This window comes from Lagenorhynchus albirostris, chromosome 7 (genome assembly GCF_949774975.1).
Source record: "Lagenorhynchus albirostris chromosome 7, mLagAlb1.1, whole genome shotgun sequence".
NCBI lineage: Eukaryota > Metazoa > Chordata > Mammalia > Artiodactyla > Delphinidae > Lagenorhynchus > Lagenorhynchus albirostris.
In genome coordinates this window covers 97298007-97318976 of record NC_083101.1, presented here as the reverse complement: position 1 = coordinate 97318976, position 20970 = coordinate 97298007, and the positions used below count along the sequence as shown (strand labels likewise).

The window sequence follows — 20970 nt, the reverse complement described above, 5'->3', positions numbered from 1 at the left end:
GCACAGGCCCTGCCCCGAGGGAGTTTACCTGAAGGGGCAGGCAAGTCACAGCAGATGGAGCCAGAAGGAGACCTGGTTGCTGGTCTCCCAGAACCAGGATTAGAGCTCTGAGTCCCTGACTTCCCACCGAGTGTCCATCCATTATAGAGCTCCCCACGAAGAATGGCAGATCTGCACACTCTGGGGCTATCAGCACCATGTGGACAGAGAAGCAGGAGGGACGAATGTAAGGAAGGGACAATGCCAGAAACAGGGTGACCTGTCGGCCCAGATAAGCATCTTCTGCCAGGTGTCTGGGCAGTGGGGGGGGCGGGGGGGCACCGTGTCCTAGTCGGCTCTGCTGCTATAACAAAGTACCACAGACTGGGGGGTTTAAACAATAGACATTTACTTCTCACAGTTCTGGAGGTTGGGAAGACCAAGATCAAGGCACTTTCAGATTCTGTCTCTGGTGAGACCTCTCTTCCTGGCTTGTAGATGGCTGTCTTTTTACTTTGTCCTCCCACTGAGGGGAGAGGGAGAGGGAGGAAGCAAGGAGGGGAGGATGGGGGCAGTGGCATGGGGAGAGAGGGAGAGAGAAGACAAGAGCGCTCCAGTCTCTTCTTATACGGGCACTAATCCCATCATGAGGACCCCACCCACAGTTTCATCTAAAACTAATTACCTCCTGACACCATCACATTGGGGGTTAGGGCTTCAACATATGAATTTTAGGGGGCCACAAACATTTAGTCCATAACAGGCAGGAAGTAGAGTGAGAATCTTTACCTCACTTCTAAACAAGAGAAAAAATTAAAAACTTATCACGTGCTGGAGGCAGAGAGCTGGCTCTAATCCAGCACAGTCTTGCCAGTTCATCTTGCATCTTTAGTTATACTGGTGCTGCCTTTTAAACTCTTTTTAAGTGTATCTGCCTTGCCTTTCAACCAACCCACTGAAAACAGAGACCCTGCCTGATACTTCTTTGTCTTGGCCCAAAACTTTGAAAAGGAGTAGGAGGTCAAGGAGAGGGTAAATTTCCTTCTTCCCAAGGTGACCAGGTGACTCAAATGAAGTCCAAGAGATGAAAGTTTGGGTTGAAACCAGATTTGGAATCTAGTTTTGTAGACTTGGCTTCCAATCCACATGTGTGGGACCCCAGTTGAAGTCACATGTCCTCCTTTCCACGAGCTTGGCCAGTAATGCCTGAGCTCCCTGTGAGCTGATTTTATTAAAAACATCTATTTAGCACTGATTGTGTTCTTAGCACTATACTCAATATGATGTCAGATACTAGGAAGCTTTGGCCCCATCCTGGCCTTCAAGGTGGTTTAAAGATCATTGGAGAGATAACCCTTCGCTTCTGAAAAACTCAGTAATGCAAGAGCTGTCTGCAGACTGTGCTGGCTGAGTGCCAAGTGAGCTGAGTAGCAACTGTGGGCCCAGAGGAAGGGGCTTCCCATGGTAGGCGGGGCTTCCTTCAGTAAGGAGACAAGAGCAGGTCTGGAAGAGGGTCATTTTCTTCCTTTAGGAAGCTGAGGGTCACAGTATTGTAAATCAACTGTACTCCAATAAAAATTTTTTAAAATAAAGGAAGCTGAGGCAATTTCCTGGCGGTCCAGTGGTTACGACTCCGAGCTTCCACTTCAGGGGATGCAGGTTCGATCCCTGGTCGGGGAACTAAGATCCTGCATGATGCATGGAAGCTGAGGTCCACATTCAAGTTCTCTGTGAGAGGACTTGCCCCTCTCCTTCTTGCCACCTGATGTTTGCACGTGGTCTACCCTGAGGACCATGTGGATGAATAATAGTGAGTGTGAAGTTCTCTAAGTCCCACAGATGGAACTGAACATGAGAACGCAAAGGTGTGGTTACCATGGCCAAGATTAGAAGTTGTCCTGGACTAGTGATGCACTCAGAGCTCCAGTCCCAGCCCAGCAGCCACCAGCCATTCCTGGAGGCCGGCCACCTCTGCCACCCACGGCTGGGGCCCACGCAGAGCCCGCGGCAGCTTCTTCTGTCTTCTCAGGCACCACACCCACGGCTGAGCATCTCTGAATGGATCAGTGCCGCCCGCCCACAGGATGGAATCCCATGTGTATCAGGCAGCCTTACACACACTCCCCACATCCCGTCCTCACACACATGCCCCACATGGAGCCAGGAACGGCCCCCAGCCCTCCAGTCTGGAAAATGGAACCCAGTTGTTCCTGTGCTGTTGATAAAATGGAAAGGATACTAGTTTCGGGTCCAGAAGTTGTGACGTGACCTGGTCAAGTCCCTTCCTTGCTCTGGACCTCCGTGTCGCCTCTGTGCAGTGAAGGAATTGGGGTAAAGGATCTCTGAGGTCTTGCATGGCTCCAGAGTTTGGGATTCGGCCATGGAAGATGCTGTCCTCAGCATCCAGGCTGCCTCAGAGCAAGGAAGTCCTCCATCACCTGCAGCTGGATGACCTCTCTGTTTGGCCAAGGCTCCCCCACCCCCGGGTAATATGGTGAAGTGTGATTTGGGGCCTCTCCTCCCACTCTTTGTGCCCCCTGATGTACTGGTCTATAAGGGACTCAGATGCCTCCTCTCCTCAGGGTTTTCAGCTTAAGGGAGTAGGGGGGAGTGCTCTAAAAACTAGACATCTTCCAAGACTCAAAATAAATCTTAGAAAAACTCAACTCCGACGTATGTGGAGAAGTAATCATCTACCAGAGGGTTCTTGCAATGAAATGGGAACATCTGAGTAGGGACTGGTGAAGGAAGTGTGAGGATCAGATCATCGCTCCTGCAGGCAAAGAAGGGACACGAATGGACCCCGGATATAAAGTGTTGAATAAAGCAATCAAGGTCGCAGAGTGATACACAAAACAGGATACCATTTCTATAAAGCAAAAACCAAAGCAATAGGTAGAGTATCCTTATATGTTAAAAATACATTTAATGATAAACAAATATACCCACAAAATTCACGATCGGGATTCCCCTTGGGGAGGGAGAGGTGGGGCAGGAAAAAGGAGTAGGGAAGGGGGATTTCCACTTGGAGATGTTTTATTTCCGAAACAAATATGGCAACATTTTAACACTTGTCAGTTCTGCACGAGTTACTTAGGTGATTTTTTATAGGATTTCGGTATTTTAAAAATCGATTAAAATTAGAATGAAATAGAAGAAATCTCTAATAGTGGCCAATCAGGAACTGGGGTGAGCTTTGGTGAAAACCTTGCCCGAGGGAGCCTGGTTCATCCCAGGGTAGGTCGCTGCCTCCTCCGACCAGCCTTCCACCTTCTGACTCCCTTTGAAGTAGGTCCGAGGTCTGTCCAAGTCTTGGGAAATAGGCTGCAGGACCCTGGGGTCTGAGCGTGGGAGGTAGGGCTGCACTGAGGTGACACACAATTTCTTTAGTTCACTTCCTCCCCTTGCTTCCACCTCCCTCGTCCCTGAAGGGAAGCAGGGAGTCATTAGTTAAGTCAATAATCTAAGGCCAAGTTATTCGTTCCTCCCCGGAACCCCAAAGCTCACATTTGATCCCCCAGAGCAGGATGTATTAATCTCTTTTTAAACTGGGTCCATCGAAGGGTATTCGGGGTCAAGGAATGCTAGGAAGTTATAGCCAAAAAGTTGGGGCAGGGTGGGGGGGTACATTTTTGGGAGGAAGGGATCGATGACTCTCATTAAATTCTCAGGAGGTCTCAAAAAGGAGCTGAAATGAATCTAGCCCCTCATGCTGTGGTTGGAAACAGCCCAGAGAGGGCTCAAGGCTTTGCACCAGCAGAGGGGAGGATTACGTCTTGCAGCCCAGTCTGTGCCCGCTCCCAAGTTCACGGGTGTAATGGGGGTAAGCATTCACGCTGAGACCTCTGTGGCCAGGCCAGGGTCTGTTCTGGGGGTGCAGCCCCGGGGTGCTTCTCTTCTCAGATAAACCCCATTGTATAATCAGATAGCTCAGAGAATTGTCCTGGAGAACAACGAGACATAACACGATGACCAGCGTTGGTGATTTTTTCCAGTACATTCTGCGCTCTCACTTCTTTTTGTGTTCATAATGAAGTCCTGTGACAGGGCAAGTGTGGTCACTTCCATTTCACAAGTGAGGAAACAGAGGCACAGAACTGAAATCACTTACTCCAAGCCACACTCAGTGGCAGAACTGAGGCTCTAAACTCATGTTTTCTTTCTGTTCTCTAAAGCCAGGTTTCTCAACTTCAGCACTATTGACAGTTCAGGTCAGATAATTCTTTGTCATGGGAGCTGTCCTGTGCTCCAGCTACCAGATGCCGGTGACACCCCCTGATCGTGACAGTCAAAAATGCCTTGTCTCCAGGTATTGCCAGATCACCCCACTGGAGACCCCCTGCTCTAAACCCCCCAAGCCCAAGCCCATTCCTACCTCAGGGCCTCTGCACCTGTGGTTCGCCCTCAGGGGACCATTCTACTGGCTGGCTCTTCTTGAAAGCCACCTTCTCAGAGGCCTTGCCTGGACACCGCAGCTGAAGTAGTGGACACACACACACACCTGGCCCTTTTATCTCTGGCTTTTCTTTCTTTTTTTTTTTTTTTTAATAATGAAAATAAATCTGTGTATTTTATTTAACATTCATTCATAAGTTACAGTTATGCCAAAACAATCTGCTCCTAATGAAAGAAACCTTGGTATAATCCTAACAACATGCATATACATTTAATAGAATGTTCTGCATTTCTAAATAAATTACATGCATGATATTCATTAACCAATAAAGAATACCAATGTAAGAATTCAGGACATTTATGTTTCTGCACAGAAATTTAACTACTGTACAACACACACACAAAAGCATATTTAAAATGTCTGGCTTTTCTTTTTTTTCTTCTATGCCCTTAACTCCTCTCCTTCCTTCCTTGCCCCTCCACCTGCACTTTGCAGGGTACTTGGCACTTGTCAGATGCTGAAGAAATATTCGTTGAATAAATGACCAAATGAACCCCGACACTGCAGCCTCATCAGCTCTGCTCAGCCTGCAGGTGATATTACTCGGCACTTATAGAGGACACACCTGGCTGGGTGTGTTCTAGGGTGGGCAGCACCAGCCCCTCTAGCCCTGGGTGCTGGAGGAGGCTCCCTCAGGGTGCGAGCTAGCCCTTCCACTGCTCCACTGGCAGCACCACCGCCCATGCCCAGTGGGTGCCCTGGGTGGAGGCCCCTGGCAGGTGAGTACCAGGCAGAGTATAGAGATGCCCCCCAGCCTGGCCTGGGTGGTGGTGGGGAGGGCGTTAAGGAAGGAAGGAGAGAAGGTAGGGAACGGGAACAGGAAGGGAAATGATCCAAGCTGAGGAGGGAGGCATGAAGGCTAGAGGCTAGCATCCTTTTTTTTTTGGCCTCACCACGCAGCATGTGGGATCTTAGTTCCCTGGCCAGGGATCAAACCCATGCCCCTGCACTGAAAGCGTGGAGTCTTAACCACTGGACTGCCAGGGAAGTCCCACAGAGGCTGGCATCCTGATCTCGTGGGTGACCTCTCCAGACGGGGAGGGCGGACAGGAGGGCAGCTAGGGATCCTTGCTCTCCCCAGCCCGGAAGTGTGGATTTGGGGTTTGACGTGGGCAAGGCCATAGCTGCTTCCCCTCTGGCCTGTGATGGGAGGGTGAGTAGTAGTATTTCTCACCTTCCTGAGTCCAGACAGATCCCTTTTCAACTCCGTGCCTCTAATCTCCATATTCCAGAAAGGGACAGAAGAGGAACGTGTCACCCTGGTGTGAGCCCTGGTTCCCTTTGGGAAGGAGAGTGCAGGATGGATGGGGAGAGGGCAGCTGCGGTGGGAGTAGCAGCAGCTCACAGCCCAGGGCTTCCCGGGCTTCCGTGGTCCTTGCCTGTCTTGGTTCAGGAGCCACAGTCAGTGGGATAGGTCATGTGGGGAAGGGGGAGGCTGGCTCTGGTTCTGGGGGCAAGTCTCCTGACTTCCCTGGGGCCAGATTCTGAGATGTGTAGCCTAGGGGGTCCTTTTCCACCAACTGGTTTTTTTTTGTTGGTGGTGGGGGTTTTTTTTGGCTGCACCGTGAGGCATGTGGGATCTTAGCTCCCCGACCGGGGATCGAACCCGCACCCCCTGCATTAGAAGTGCGGGGTCTTAACCCCTGGACCTCCAGGGAAGTCCCTCCACCAGCTGTTTTTGGCTGTTCTCTTTGCTCTCTTCTCTTAAGACATAAAGTCTAATTCTTGCTGGATTTCTTCCGTAATATCAGTCAGAGACCAGGCAGAAGGTTACTGAGCCGTGCTCCGCTTGAGGTGCTGTGGCTCCTATACCTTTTCCTCTCCAGTCCTTCTTCCCTCTTCCTTTCTCCTTCTTGAATCTCCAAGATCAGCCTGATTGCTCACTTTCACCCCAGGTACGCCCTCCCGGCCAGTGGGGATTTCTTTCCCAAGGATAAAAATGTGCCTTTCCCCTTGTGTCTGAGCAGAGACAGCAAGTCCGGTGGGGTGGGGGTGGGAAGACCCAGGGTTTGGGAACTAGGATGGATCACAGCCAAGTTTTCTGTGATGCTCTCTCCAAGTTGAAAACCAAACAAGTCTAGACACTTAAAGGTAATTAGTTTAGCTTCAAGTGTGTCTGGGGATAATCTCAAACTTCAAAGCGCCTCTGTGTGTTAAGGCCTGGGGAGTGGAGAGCGGGGGATCCGGGGCTAAGGGACAGGAATGCACTCAGGATCACAGCCAGCATCCTTCACCCACGCCTCGCCTTTGCTCCCTAGCGTCATTTGTCTTCTTCTTCTCAGTCCCCTAGGGCTCAGCACAGTACTTGTGCTTTGCACATCATCCTGGCTGCTGTTCAGGTCAGCGAAGGAGCTCACCTGTACCTGAGACCTTGTCACCTGCCCAAAGGAGAAATGAAGCTATGGCTGGAGGCCACAGCTTGATTTCCCCTCTAGGCTTTTTCTCTGCCAACCATTGAAACTGGCCTGGTTTCCAGGACAGGACCCCTAATATCTCTGAGCCTCACCTATAGTCCCTAGCAACCTGCTATGGAGATCATGGAATTTGGGTCTGGGTTCAAATCCCACCTTGGTCACTGGCCAGTTGAATGACAAGGGTCAAGTCATCTAACCTCTCTGCGTTTTCGCCTCATTTCCCTCATTTTTGTCCTAGGACTCTAGAGACAAAGTCCCTGCTCTCATAGAGCTGAAATTCTGGTGGAGATACACACCATAAACACATTTAAAAATAAGATTATTATAGGTTAAAGCAAGTGTTACGAAGGAAATAAACAGGTTGGCTTAACAGAGAGGAATGAGGGAGATGGCTTTTTCCAAGGGTAACCAGAGAAAACCACCTGGCAGAGGTGATATTTGAGTTGAAAACTAAAGGGTGAGAAAGGGAGATCTGTGCTAAGAGGAAGAGCTAAGGGAAGAGAATTGTCGGCAGAGACAACAGCAAGCACAAAAGCTCCTCTCTGGAAAAAGGTTCTGTGTGTTCTACCAGCAGAAAGAAATGAGTGTGGCTGTAATTGCAGTGAGGTGGCTGGAGTGGTGGGCAAAACCAGGGCCTGCCGGGGCCTGCAGGACTCGTGAAGTGTCTGCTTCACTCTAAGAACTGTAGGAAACCTTGAAAGGTTTTCAGCAGGGAGCATGAGGACTGTGACACTCCAGATGCTTAGGATGAGCAGATTGGGAAAAGACAAATTTGGAGGCTGACTCAAGGCCCAAGTGAGAGGAGATGGCGGTGCAGCAGGAGAGCTGCAAACAGACATGTTTTATTTTTTTTAATTTTATTTAAGTATAGTTGACTTACCATGTTGTGTTAATTTCTGCTGTACAGCAGAGTGATTCAGTTATACATATACATATTCTTTTTCATTTTTTTCCATTATGGTGCATCACAGGTTATTGAATATAGTTCCCTATGCTATACAGTAGGACCTTGTTGTTTATCCATCCTATATATATAGTAGTTTGCATCTGCTAATCCCACACTTCCAATCCATCACTCCCCCATCCCCCCCAACCTTGGCAGCCACAAGTCTGTCCTCTATGTCTGTGAGTCTGTTTCGTAGATATGTTCATTTGTGTCGTATTTTAGATTCCACATATAAGTGGTATGTATGTGATATTTGTCTTTCTCTGTCAGGCTTACTTCACTTAGTATGATAATCTCTAGGTCCATCCATGTTGCTGCAAATGGCATTATTTCATTCCTTTTTTATGGCTGAGTAGTATTCCACTGTGTGTGTGTGTGTGTGTGTGTGTGTGTGTGTGTGTGTGTGTGTACACACACACACCACAACTTCTTTAACCATTCATCTGTCAATCTTGGCTTTTTTTTTTTTTTTTTGCGGTACACGGCCTCTCACTATTGTGGCCTCTCCCATTGCGGAGCACAGGCTCCAGACGCGCAGGCTCAGTGGCCATGGCTCACGGGCCCAGCCGCTCCGCGGCATGTGGGATCTTCCCGGACCGGGGCACGAACCCGTGTCCTCTGGATCAGCAGGCGGACTCTCAACCACTGCGCCACCAGGGAAGCCCCTTGGCTATTTTAAATAGTGCTGCTATGAACATAGGCGTGCATGTATCTTTTGGAATTATAGTTTTATCTGGATATATGCCCGGGAGTGGGATTGCTGGATCATATGGCAACTCTGTTTTTAGATTTTTGAGGAACCTCCATACTGTTCTCCATAGTGGCTGTACCAATTTACATTCCCACCAACAGTGCAAGAGGGTTCCCTTTTCTCCACACCCTCTCCAGCATTTATTATTTGTAGACTTTTTAATCATGGCCATTGTGACTGGTGTGAGGCAGTACCTCACTGTAGTTTTGATTTGCGTTTCTCTGGTAATTAGCGATGATGAGCAGCTTTTCGGGTGCCTATTGGCCATCTGTATGTCTTCTTTGGAGAAATGTTTATTTAGGTCTTCTGCCCATTTTTCAGCTGGGTTGTTTTTTTGTTATTGAGTTGTATGAGTTGCAGACAGATTCATTTTACATGTCTTCCCAGTGTTATCATTCTGCTCCAACTGTTACAAGCTTCTAGATGGCACCCTAGTCCTGTCCTTGTATTGATCACACACACCTACCATGTGCCAAGCATTGCACTTGACTTCTGTGAGTTTGCTTCATCCTCATACTGATCCTGTGAAATAATGACTATTTCTATTTTGTAAGCAAAGAAAACTCAAGAGAGGTTAATTTTCCACTCCAAATCTGTCTGATGCCGTAGCCAGTGGCCTTATCTCTACAACACTATCCATGTAGATGCTCACAAATGTGTAATTGGATGGACAAAAAGTAAGTCACCGGTTGCCCAACTGGTAGAATGTGCAGAGTGCAGGAGAGTCCTTTGGCCAAAAACAGATTCCCTACACATGGACAGCAATAGAATATTTGCCTCATAGGACCTGGAGGCCTCAGCTAAGCAAGAGACGGATGACCTGGGGCATGAGAAACACATTTTGTCATTGTCAGCTGTTAAATTAGCAGAGCAACTTCATACTCCTAAATTGTGCTCTCAGGGAATGAGATGCTGGAAAGTTGCATTTGGAAGGAAGAGAACTAGTTCTGGAAAATGAGATATGGCCATTGAAGACAACACAGGGATGACGAATGCTGGAGAGAACAATTATAGTTATATAAATCATAGATACCAATGAAAATACCTCCCATTTATGGAGCACCAACTATGTACTAGGCTTTCAATAAATGTACCAGACCTATTAGCTTCTGATGGGATCCAATAAACTGCTCATAATGACCGCATGAGGCATCACCGTGGTTCCCTGATTCTAAGAGGCCATCAGTTTAATAAAAGCTTTTCATAGGAAAAAATACATTACGCTTACACAATGCTGTTTTGTTGTGTTGTACTTTTAGGATTGGAATATAGAATGTATTCATTCATAACATAACCACTTTATTCTTCAAGATGACAATGCACGTTTGAATCTGAGCCTTCACCTTCAGAGTCTTCTGGCTCCCTCAGCTGTGCCCATACACCCTCATCACCCACCTGGGCTGTCTCTCGCCCCTTTCGGATTGACAGGGTAATTTAGAGCATAATAAAGAATGCAGGGTTCCTTCTGCATTTCCTATTTTATTAAACTTGTAGTCCCCCCATTTAACTGGATCATCAGTCTTTTGACTGACTGAGAAATACCCCTTCCCAATGCATGACAGCCACACAGCCTTTCCGAGCTCTGAAAATCACGTGACCTACGCTTCACGATTTGCCTGTGTCTGCGAGAGTGCCCGCGTTGCCTTCCAGTGCATTCCTCTGTCTGGTGACTGGCAAGGTCGTTGTTACTGTTTTCAGCATTGATTATAAGATGCAGTCCTATTACTTTAAAAGAATTTTTTAAGTGTCTGTGAAACTGAAGGTTAAAGATGTGAAAGTGTTTACCTCCTGAGTCATAGCTGGCAGGGAGCATAACTGGGAATGCAAGCCAAGTCTATCACGTACTTTTCAGCGTCCACGGATACACTTATTTCTCCCCTCTTTTACTCCTGAACGCTCTCCAGTCAGGCCTTTCTTCCCGCCACTCCACCAAAACTGCTCTTGTCAAGGTCACTGGTGGCCTCCACATGGCCAAATCCATTGACCGATTCTCAGTCACCATCTTATTTCAGCAGCACTTGACACCATCCTCATCCTTGCCTTTTGTGGGTCTCCTGCATCTCTCTCACAGCCTTCTCATTCCCCTCACCTTCCTGGCCTCCGTGAACCAGTCCTCACATTTCTCTTGTCTTCCTGCCTTTGCTTTTTCATCTAGTCTCAAACCTGGCTTCTCTGCACAAACGCCTTGTACATGGAAATCTGCAGCTTCCCCCGCTCCACAGTCATCCTGTTCCCTACTGCACATCACTCCTTGGATGTCTAATGGGCTTTGCAAACTTAATGTCTTAAACCAAACTCCTATTTTCCACCCCGACTTCATCCCAGACTGGCTCCTTTTGTGGTCTTTTGCATCTCAATAAATGGCAACTTACTTTTTCTAGTTGCTTAGACAAAATTATTAGAGTCATCCTAGACTCCACTCGTTCACTCTCTGCAGCCAATCTTTTAACTAATCCTACCAGCTCAACCTTAAAATTACATCTAAACTTGAATCCATAACTACCGCCCTTGGCCCAGCCATGTGAGTCCCTCATCTGCCCTAACTGGCCCACCACTTTCCACCCAGTCCCTTCAATGGCCTCTTCTCCATTCAGCAACCAGGGTGACCCTCCACAGCCGAAGTCAGATCAGGTTGTCCGCTGCTTAAAGCCATCTGGGGGCTCCTCAGCTCATCAGACTAAAAGCCAAAGCCCTTATGGCCAGCCAGGTTCTCTGTTGCCTGACACCTGCTAGCTCTCTGATGTCTACATCCCCTGCGCCCCCCTTGCTAACCACCCTCCAGCCAAGAGTCCTCCTTGCTAATCTCACAAATGCCCAGCATACTCCACACAGGAACTCAGGGCTTTGCCCTTGGGGCTGCCGCTGAGCTTCTTCCTTCTCCTCCCAGATCTCCATGTGCCTTGCTCCCTCATTTTCTTGAGGTCTCTCCAAATGATACTCAACAGAGAGGCCTCCCTCGTACTGTCTGCATAAAATAACCACCTCCCAGAATGCCATCCCATTCACTCTGCTTTATTTTCCCCGTAGCACCTAGATCACTTGAGGTCGGACACATTGATCTATTTGTGGCCAGTCCACACTAGGCTACACACAAGCCCCATGAGTGCAGGGACTGTGACTGTTCTAGTCACCTCTGCATCCCAGTGCTGAGAACAGGGCCTTCCCGATGTAGGCTCCCAGTGGATGTTTGCCGAAGTAGAGGACAAAGGAAGAATGAGATAACAGAGACAATAACAGAGACAGGGCTGAGCTTCTGTTAGGAGAAACATGCATTTCTCTGTTGCCCAGATCTCACGGTCAGAATGCCTCCTCTGTAAGTCACCGGCGGGGACTGTGCAGTGACCGGCCCCATCCCAGGCTGATTCCCGCTTGTGTCTCCTTCCAGGTCTCGGCTCTCCCGGGCTCTGTGAGGCTTCTGCTATGACCGCAGCCTCTTGGCGGAGCCAGGACTGCCACAGCCACGCCAGGTCCCCCGCTCTGCCCTTCCTGTCCCTGGCCCCGCGTCACCATGGGCAGCGTCAGCAGCCTCATCTCCGGCCACGGCTTCCACAGTAAGCACTGCCGGGCCTCCCAGTACAAGCTGCGCAAGTCCTCCCACCTCAAGAAGCTCAATCGGTATTCAGACGGCCTGCTGAGATTTGGCTTCTCCCAGGACTCGGGTCATGGCAAGTCCAGCTCCAAAATGGGCAAGAGTGAAGACTTCTTCTATATCAAGGTCAGCCAGAAGGCCCGGGGCTCCCACCGCCCCGATTACACTGCACTGTCCAGTGGGGACCTAGGGGGCCAGGCCGGGGTGGACTTTGGCCCGTCCACCCCACCCAAGCTCATGCCCTTCTCCAACCAGCTAGAAATGGTAAGCGGGGTCTCTGGTGTGGGTGGCTGGGTTGGAAAGGCAGGAGAGAGGCCTGGGGCCGGGAGGGGTGGTGGTGGAGGTCTAAACGCATACATCTCCACGAGGCTGAGTGATGCAGAGAGGGCAGGAGTGCTCAGCCACAGCAGAGAGCAAGATTGGACAAAGGAATGGGCACGTTGGTCAGTCCTCTGATGCAGAAGTCCTGGGTGAGCTTTCAGTAGAGAGCAAAGGGGAAATGAAAGCCTTCCTGAGCTCTGCTGGGCTATAACTCAGGATTGCCAGGGTAGGACGGACAGCAACATTTTCAAGCGCATGGGAAAGAGAGGGGGCTCGCTGACCGTGTGGAGGAACAGGTAGAGAGGGCACTTGGAGAGAGCTGGCAGCTTTGCTCCTTAGAGGATTCATGGAGGTGGGCTTTCCCCTCCTTTTCTGCCCTGGTTGGGCAGCAGCTCCAGCTCCAGCTGGCCCCAAAACATCTTTGACCGGTTAAGGCCTGTGAGTTTGTTCTCATCATCAGTCTAGCAGGGATGAGGGCAAAGAGTCCCACGTACTCAGAAGTCCAGCCCTCATGCTGGCTCAAGCTCTCACGGGTCCCGCCAGTGGACACTGAAAACATTGTTCCTATTCAGTGCCCTGGCCTCACCTGGGAAGATGTATCTTTGGTGTTGATGTGCTAGGAAATGGCCCCGTATGTTTGCATAGAGCTTTAAGCTTTTGAAAGTAAAGAGCCTGTGAACTGTGAAGTCCTCTAATAATGAAAATGACGGCTTTAGGGAAAGGATGATTATTTCAAGCGATTCCCCCAGCCTCCAGGGCAGGTCACGGCCAGTGTTCCAGCTCCTGGCTGACTGCGAGGGGCAAGGACACACGTCCAGTGTCCTTACGTGCACCACACAGAGCCCCAGAGCCCTGGCACGGAGGTCTCGGCCAGTGAATCTAAGAGTCGTTTGGTATCTTGGGGCGGAAGGTGGGTCAAGATGGTGACAGGTTTGTAGTTCACCATACAGAGTGCCTCATGACCCTTCAGGACGTCCCCAGGCACAGAGGAGTTTCTCCTCCTCGGGAGAGATTCACCACCTTTGGCTCCTTCAGAGCAACAGGTGAGGTCACCTGTGGCTCCCTACCGGGAAGGTGCCACGTGGCCGGCACGCCTACCCGGCTGGGGGTGCATCAGGGGAAGCCACGGGATCCATATGCCTGTTTTCCTCCCCAGGACTTGGAGAAGGGTGCTGTGAGACCCACGGCCTTCAAGCCGGTGCTGCCACGGTCGGGCGCCATCCTCCACTCGTCCCCCGAGAGCGCCAGCCACCAGCTGCACCCTGCGCCTCCAGACAAGCCTGAGGAGCAGGGGCTGAAGCCCGGCCTGTGCTCCGGGGCACTGTCTGACTCCGGCCGGAACTCCATGTCCAGCCTGCCTACTCACAGCACCACCAGCAGCTACCAGCTGGACCCGCTGGTCACACCGGTGGGGCCCGCCAGCCGCTTTGGGGGCTCAGCCCACAACATCACTCAGGGCATCCTCCTCCAGGACAGCAACATGATGAGCCTGAAGGCCCTGTCTTTCTCCGACGGGGGCAGCAAGCTGGCCCACCCGAGCAGGGCGGACAAGGGCTCCATCCGTTCCCCCATCTCCACGGACCAGTGCACCGTCCAGGACCTGGAGCAGAAACTGCTGGAGAGGGAGGGTGAGCTCCAGAAGCTGCACCGCAGCTTTGAGGAGAAGGGGCTGGCCGCCAGCCAGGCCTACGAGGAGCGACCGCGGCGCTGCAAGGACGAGCCAGAGGGGCTGGAGCCCAAGGGCAAGCTGAAGCCCGCGGCACAGAAGAGCCAGCGCGCCCAGCAGGTGCTGCACCTGCAGGTGCTCCAACTCCAGCAGGAGAAGCGGCAGCTGCGGCAGGAGCTCGAAAGCCTCATGAAGGAGCAGGACCTGCTGGAGACCAAGCTCAGGTCCTATGAGAAGGAGAAGACCAGCTTCGTCCCCGCGCTGGAGGAGACGCAGTGGGAGGTGAGGATGTAGGCGTGGGCGGGCAGGGGTCCGGTGCCAGCGCCCCCCACCCCCCAGCCTTCTCCAGGTCTCCTCCAGGCTCTAGACAATGGGGGGGAACACAACTGCCCGGGAAAACTGGGCTGAAGTACCCATTTCATGACCCAAATAAGGGGCTCCATGGTAAACCAAGTTGGGGGTACTCTTAGTCCGGGCTTCCTCCTCTCCCCACCCCGGTGCCTCGTGGCCAGAATTGAACTCACTAACCGAGTCGTCGGCAGAGAAGCTGGAGCGAGAGAGCCGAGTCGCAGCTGGACTGTCTGAGGGCCAACTCACTGCGTCTGCTCACAGAGGCCCAGGAGGACCACAGGCCATCCTGCATTCATGCTGGCCCCAGAGCCACGAGAGAGCACAGTTATCGTCTGTGAATTTTGAGGCAAGGGACTCCACCCATTGGTAGGAGTGGCCGCATCTGTGCAGGTCTCAGGGACAGAATTCCTCACAGAAGTGCGAGAAGGGCTTCTATCTGGTGGGCTGAGATGGAAACGTAGAACAGGAAGAAAGGGGCTCACACACACATGCACCCACTCAGGCACACCTGCAAGTGAAGCGCCTGGGCCTGGCCTCGCTGGAGAACAGCCTAACCCCTCACCCTGCTCTCTTTTCTCACCTGAGAGGTGGTGCAGGGGACCGGGAGGGGGTGTACACGGCATTCACCCCAAAGACTCCTGCCCTGGGAAGGGGCTGAGAGCTCCTTGGGTCTGGTTAGACCAGCATCACCCCCCGAGGTCGAGGTGACACACCCTTGGCCACACAGCATCTGTTTGCACTGAGCTGCCTGTATTCATCCTGGAAATCAGAGCAACAGGTGTTATCAGGGGTAGAAGGAAAGGATCCTTTCGGTGGAAGTGACGGATGGAGGCACTAGACGGGTGGGAAGGGAGTGTCGCTTTCTGTTTGCCGGGTCTCCCGAAGAGGACAGGACCTTAGCCATGGAACCACTCCCTCTCCTCTTTCCCGTCAGTGTTGGCACAGCAGGCCCTACCCCAGCCATGGTTTCTCAGCCAGGACTTGGGACACTTCAGGGCATGTCAGAGGCATAAGCCAGTGCTGGCTTCACAACGCATCCATCCTTGTTTGTCTAATCCGGAGCCAAGCTGGCCATTGCTGTGACCTCACTCCCAGGTTATCCAGTCAGGCTGTATGGTAAAACAGTAAATAAAATGAATTAAACATTCGCAATAACACAGAAATATACTGCAAACATATTTATAATAATAATTCACAGAGTGGTTATTAATGCCAGGCCCTAGGTTCTTTCATTTCATCTCTACAACAACCCTAAGAAATAGGTACTATGACTGATCCTCAGTTTACAAGTAAGGACACAACACCCAGGTGCCACCTCTCACCCCTTGGCTCTCTCTCTTGTCCCCGCCCCGCGGCAGGTATGCCAGAAGTCTGGCGAGATCTCTCTCCTGAAGCAGCAGCTGAAGGAGTCCCAGACGGAGATCAACGCTAAGGCCAGCGAGATCCTCAACCTGAAGGCGCAGCTGAAGGATACGCGGGGCAGGCTGGAGGGCCTGGAGCTGAAGACGCAGGACCTGGAGAGCGCGCTGCGCACCAAGGGCCTGGAGCTGGAGGTCTGCGAGAACGAGCTGCAGCGCAAGAAGAACGAGGCGGAGCTCCTGCGGGAGAAGGTGAACCTGCTGGAGCTTCAGGCCCAGGCCGCCCTGCCGCGGGGCCGGGACACGGCCGCCCTGGGGCCTGCCTCCGCCGAGGACGTGCCCGCCCTGCAGCGGGAGCTGGAACGGCTGCGGGCCGAGCTCAGGGAGGAGCGGCAGGGCCATGACCAGATGTCCTCGGGCTTCCAGCATGAGCGGCTGCTGTGGAAGGAGGAGAAGGAGAAGGTGATCCAGTACCAGAAGCAGCTGCAGCAGAGCTACCTGGCCATGTACCAGCGGAACCAGCGCCTGGAAAAGACGCTGCAGCAGCTGGCCCGCGCCGATGGTGCAGGGGAGCCCTTTGAGATTGACCTCGAAGGGGCTGACATCCCTTATGAGGACATCATCGCCACTGAGATCTGAGGGGCCTCCCGGGAGGGAGCCGGGGACCTGGCATTGGGAGACAGGGGTGCTGAGCCCATGAGTGAGGGTTCCCCTCCCCATCTCCCCTGCTCAGGCCTCTGAGAGAAGCACAGACCTCGAGGGGAGGGGGGGAGGGGAGGGGCTGCTACAGGCCTCTCCCCGCCTTTCCCACATTCCAATGCTTAGCATCCCTGCAGCCTGCCCGACCTCTAGCTTTGCCAAGAGATGAGTCCCCGGATCTCCATCATTTGGTTAAGGGCTCCCTAAACCTTGGCCTTTGTTCAAACTACTTAGAGATACCCTCTCCCCGCGAGGGTGGTGACTACCATGAAGGCCAGTGGCCTCCCCAGGATGGAAGCTCCCTTCCACCTCTCTTCCCACAACTTCTTTTCTCGCGCCCCCCTCCCCGAACCGCCCCCCTGCCCCCCTGGTCCCCAGCACATCGGGATGCCTTGGGAATAGAACACAAGCATTGGTGACCAGAAGCTTTGGAATCTGACCTGGTCGTAACCCGAGCTGTCTTCCCCTGGCCACGGAGGGGTAGGGGTTGGAGTGAGGTGTGGAGAACGTGACTTCGCAACATCAGAGCTTCCCGACGCTGGCAGGCCACAGAAAGGAGGGGAGAGCTGGGCCAGCCCAGGATTATCTAGACTCAGCAAGACCCAGAGTGGGTCAGAGAGAGAAGCTAGGTAGTAATGGCCAGACCCTGTTGGCCCTGCTGACCAGAAATGAGCAGCCTCTGGATGGCTGGTGGCCTTTGACCTCTGTGACTACTCTTCTCAAAGCCATAGACCCGAGGCCCCGGGGTGGGTGCTGGGAGGGAAAGATTGAGGACGTCCCTGTCCCTCACACAGGGAGGGTGTGACTTCGAGCTGTTCCCAGGGGAGCCTCCAGATCTTTCATCATGGGACCAGAGGTAGGGATTCCCCCACCTGCTTCAAGTTGGCCAGCAGCTACCTTGAGCTGCTTTTCTTTCCCAAGAACCAAGCCTTTGCTTGGATGCAGAATAACCTGTGTCCCCTGAGATGGCGCAGGGTCGTCTGGGCTGGGCATTCCCCCCTTCACCTGCAGCTCCCTCCCACTGCCCGCCGTTCCCCTTCTCACCTCCAGGGCTACGTGCAGAGTCTGTACAGGTCAGGGAGGGGCCCCAGAGTGCCAGTGGCCAAAGAGAGTAAGAGGTGCCAACACAGCCTCCGAACAGCCCAGCTGGCCCTCTCCACCTGCAGCCCCACCTGAGCCCCGTAGTCAAGGACCCAGGCCCTGCAGGAGGCTGGGCTTCTCTTCTGAAGATGTGCAGAGAAAAGGTGGTTCCTCAGTTGCTTGGTTCAGGGAATTTTCTTTTCTTCTTTTTCCTTTCTTGTCTTTTCGGAAGCAAGCCCGATCTCGCAGGCAGCCAGGCTGTTCCACGTTCTATTTTTGCCTCTAGCCGCAGCTGCTGTTCTTGGGACAGCCAGCCGTCGCCGGATTCCTGGGCCTCACTCCTGCATGCTGAGAGGGGTTCACCGAGGCAGGAGGGACCAGGACGTCTGGGTAGTCAGCAGTCCCAGACCGGTGCCCCCAGTTCTGTCCCCGACTCCTGGCCCTTCCAGCCCCGGGGTGGGAGTGGGAAGCTGCTTCTCCTGCTGTCCCCCCATCCTTCCAGGGCCACCATTCCTTCCCTGAGTCTGGGCTGAGGGCAGGGCCACCTTCCCTGCTGCTGGCTCTGCCTTCCAATCCCTGCGTTAAGCTGTGCCTGTCCTGCCTTCAGGTAACAGAGGAGGTTTTCTGGAATTTCAAGCCGTTACTCTTAGTCTTAGGCTAGGTTTAAACCTGGAATCGACAGGCCAAGAGCCCTCTCCCTGCCTGGGGGCCAGTCCCCTCCACTGGGCACATGCAAACCCCCAAGTCAAAGATGTCCGTCCCCGTGTGCCACGGCCCTTGGTCCCTCCAGCTCCACCAGCCTGTGCCTTGTTTGAGTCCTTCTTCCCAGTGAGTCTGCCCCACGGGATAGAGAAAGGGGCTGCTGCCCCTCCCCAGGCTGGAGGACCCCTCCCTCCACAGAGAACAGCCAAAAGCCCGTCGCTGTGCCCTCAAGACCACGCTGTGAAGAGGTGGGTGCTAAACCTGGGGAAGGCGGCCAAGGGGCTCCACTGCGGTGTGACCGTGCCCCGCACCCCGCATCCCCGCCCCAGCCTAACTCGCGGAGCCCTCCCTGGGCTGCCACCAGCCCAAGACCGCAGGGTGGTCCACAGTGGCACCAGTTGCACCAGAGTGCGAGTGTTGTGTAATATAGCGACCTCACTGCAGTGTGGTTTCCCTTCCCTTCCCTGTGCAAAAAGCTCCCTGCTATTTCTGGACCTTGCCCCACCTAGCCTCTCTGGAAGGAGGCTCTGAGCTGCAGAGGCTGAGCGGGGACGGGTAAAGTCAACCCTGCGGCCTGGCCCGGGGCCGGTGGGAGCTCGCCGCCCCTCCCTCTTAGCACAGCTGCTGACACACCTGCTCGCAGGGTCACCCCTGCTGCTCCCCACAGGGTGATGAAATGCTCCGCTGTCTGCAGCAAGACAGCGACACCGGCAACACCTCACCAAGAGGGAACTCTGCCTCTGGGCCTCGGAGTGACCGGACTCTCAATGCGGCGCCCACCCTGGGTTTCTCCTCTGGCCTCTGTATTCGGGTAACCCCTGCCGAGCACGCCCCACCCCCAGGGGCACTGAGCTCCGTGGGGACTGGGAGGGGGATACCTCTCCCCTCAGAAGCACCTGCTGAGCCTCTGCCCCTGCTCTCGCCCCGGCCCAGGCTGGGCCATCTCTTGGGAGAGAGGGATCCCAGGGAGAAGGCAGGCTGGGCTGTTGGAACGGCAGCTGCTGTGGCAGGAGGCCGTGCACCTGTGCACTCGGATGCGCTGCCCTCCTTACCCCTTCTGTGGAGCCCCGGGCCGGGCTGGCTGTGGACGGACTGGCGTTTGGAAGAATACGTATAGAGTTCTTTTTCTCTTGGTCGGGTCTTGTTTGGTTTGCTCTGCTTTTCACAGCTTTGAGTTATCTTATTTTTGATGCCCCCTTTTGGCCATGTAAACTATTTCTGGTAATTTTATGTTTTTATTTATGAATAAAGAATGCCATTTCTCATGCCCTCCCCAACAGCCCTCCTTCCCCTGGCTGTGGTGCGGCAGCTCCCTGGGGCCTTTGCACTTGGAATAAGAAAGGTGATGTCCCTTCCTGTCAGTGAAGGAGCGGAGTGGAGGTGGGGGGCAGGGGGACAGCCTTGATGAGGGCTGTGTTGGCTGGTAGGAAAGCAGGGGCCTTGGTATCAGATAGACCTGCAGCTGGTCCCTACCCCTCACCAACCCTGTGACCTTATCTGTGACCAGGCCCTGGGCAGACCCTGGGGAGGGGGGGAGAGAAGACCAAGGGCCATGGTCCCCTGCAAAGGCCGAGAGTTCTCCAACAGAGACCCCCTAACCCCAGCCCCAAGCTCAGGCCTCCCTGCCTCTCTCATCCAGCTGCTCACCTTACCAGCCAACTCCTTGGCCTATTGCGTATGGCCTCTTTGGCAGGAGACCAGGGTGGCTATTGTTACCACCACCCCAGGGCCTCCCAGCTGGGAAGGTGCAGTCACCACAGTGGCCATCTGTCCAGGCTTCTCGGTGCCAACCTGCCTCGTTCACCCCGACAAGCATTCCCTACTGCTCTGGGCCCAGATCCGAGGCTCAGAGGGCTCTTCTACTCAGGTGGCAGGAGACAGAAGGGATGTGTAACGAGGGAGTTAAAAACACAGGGCAGCGTGTGGAACACACACGAAGAGTACACGACACAGTGCCTCTGGGTGGGAAATATCAGGGTCTCCAGGAAGGTGGTGCGCAGGCGGGGGCCTTGGCAGCAAGGGTGGGACAGAAAAGGAGTGGCAAGGAGAGGAAAGACAAGAAATGTATTCCAGAGCAGGCGTTCACACAGCCTTGGTCTCCCTGCCTGTCCGTCCAGGTGACGGGACAGCACAGGAGGTCGACGAGATGGAGGATCAGGGTACGGTGAGCCGTCAAAGCCCAAGGAAGGCGAGGCAGCTAGCTGACCAAGCCTGGACAGGAGCGCACATCTGTCTTAATTCCAAGGCCTTAACGTGGGAGCAAAGGGGTCATGTCAGGCCTGGGGTGACACTTCCCCTTCTCCTGGCCCTGGCCTGAGGCTGGCAGGCTGCTTCATTGGTGACGCCCACTGGAATATACCTCCCATGGATCACGCCGCGCAGCGCCCTCCCTCTAGACCAGGCGGGCCCTGGGACTCACTCACCAGTCAAAGTCAGCAGAACTGAGGCTCTGCCAGTCCTAGCCGAAGCTTAGAGGGCAGCCTAAGCTTGGCAGCGTCCCCTTTCATACTCTTGGGAGCCCCGAGCTGCCATGTAAGAAGCCCCTTCAGTCTGCTGGGGTGACCCCATGGCGCTGGAGGGGTCCTGTGTTCCCACCGAGGCTCCAGGTGAGTGACCAGGATCCAGCCAACCTCCATGGAACAGAGATTTGCTTCCCCC

General features: G+C 53.4%; 1 protein-coding gene across 4 annotated transcripts in view; it reads left to right on the top strand.

The window, feature by feature from the left end:
• LZTS1 (leucine zipper tumor suppressor 1) overlaps positions 1–19563 on the top strand; it is a 49535-nt gene extending 29972 nt beyond the window's left edge. For 2 of the 4 annotated variants that reach the window (XM_060155568.1, XM_060155569.1), the window contains exons 2-4: positions 11932–12399; positions 13613–14404; positions 15832–19563. In XM_060155568.1, the coding sequence (XP_060011551.1) occupies positions 12055–12399; positions 13613–14404; positions 15832–16470 (1776 nt within the window). In that variant the 5' untranslated portion in view covers positions 11932–12054 and the 3' untranslated portion in view covers positions 16471–19563. Of the gene's footprint in view, positions 1–9189; positions 9224–11931; positions 12400–13612; positions 14405–15831 lie in introns of those variants that run through there. The other 2 variants (XM_060155570.1, XM_060155571.1) reach the window with 2 other exon arrangements.
• Positions 19564–20970: the final 1407 nt, after the last annotated feature.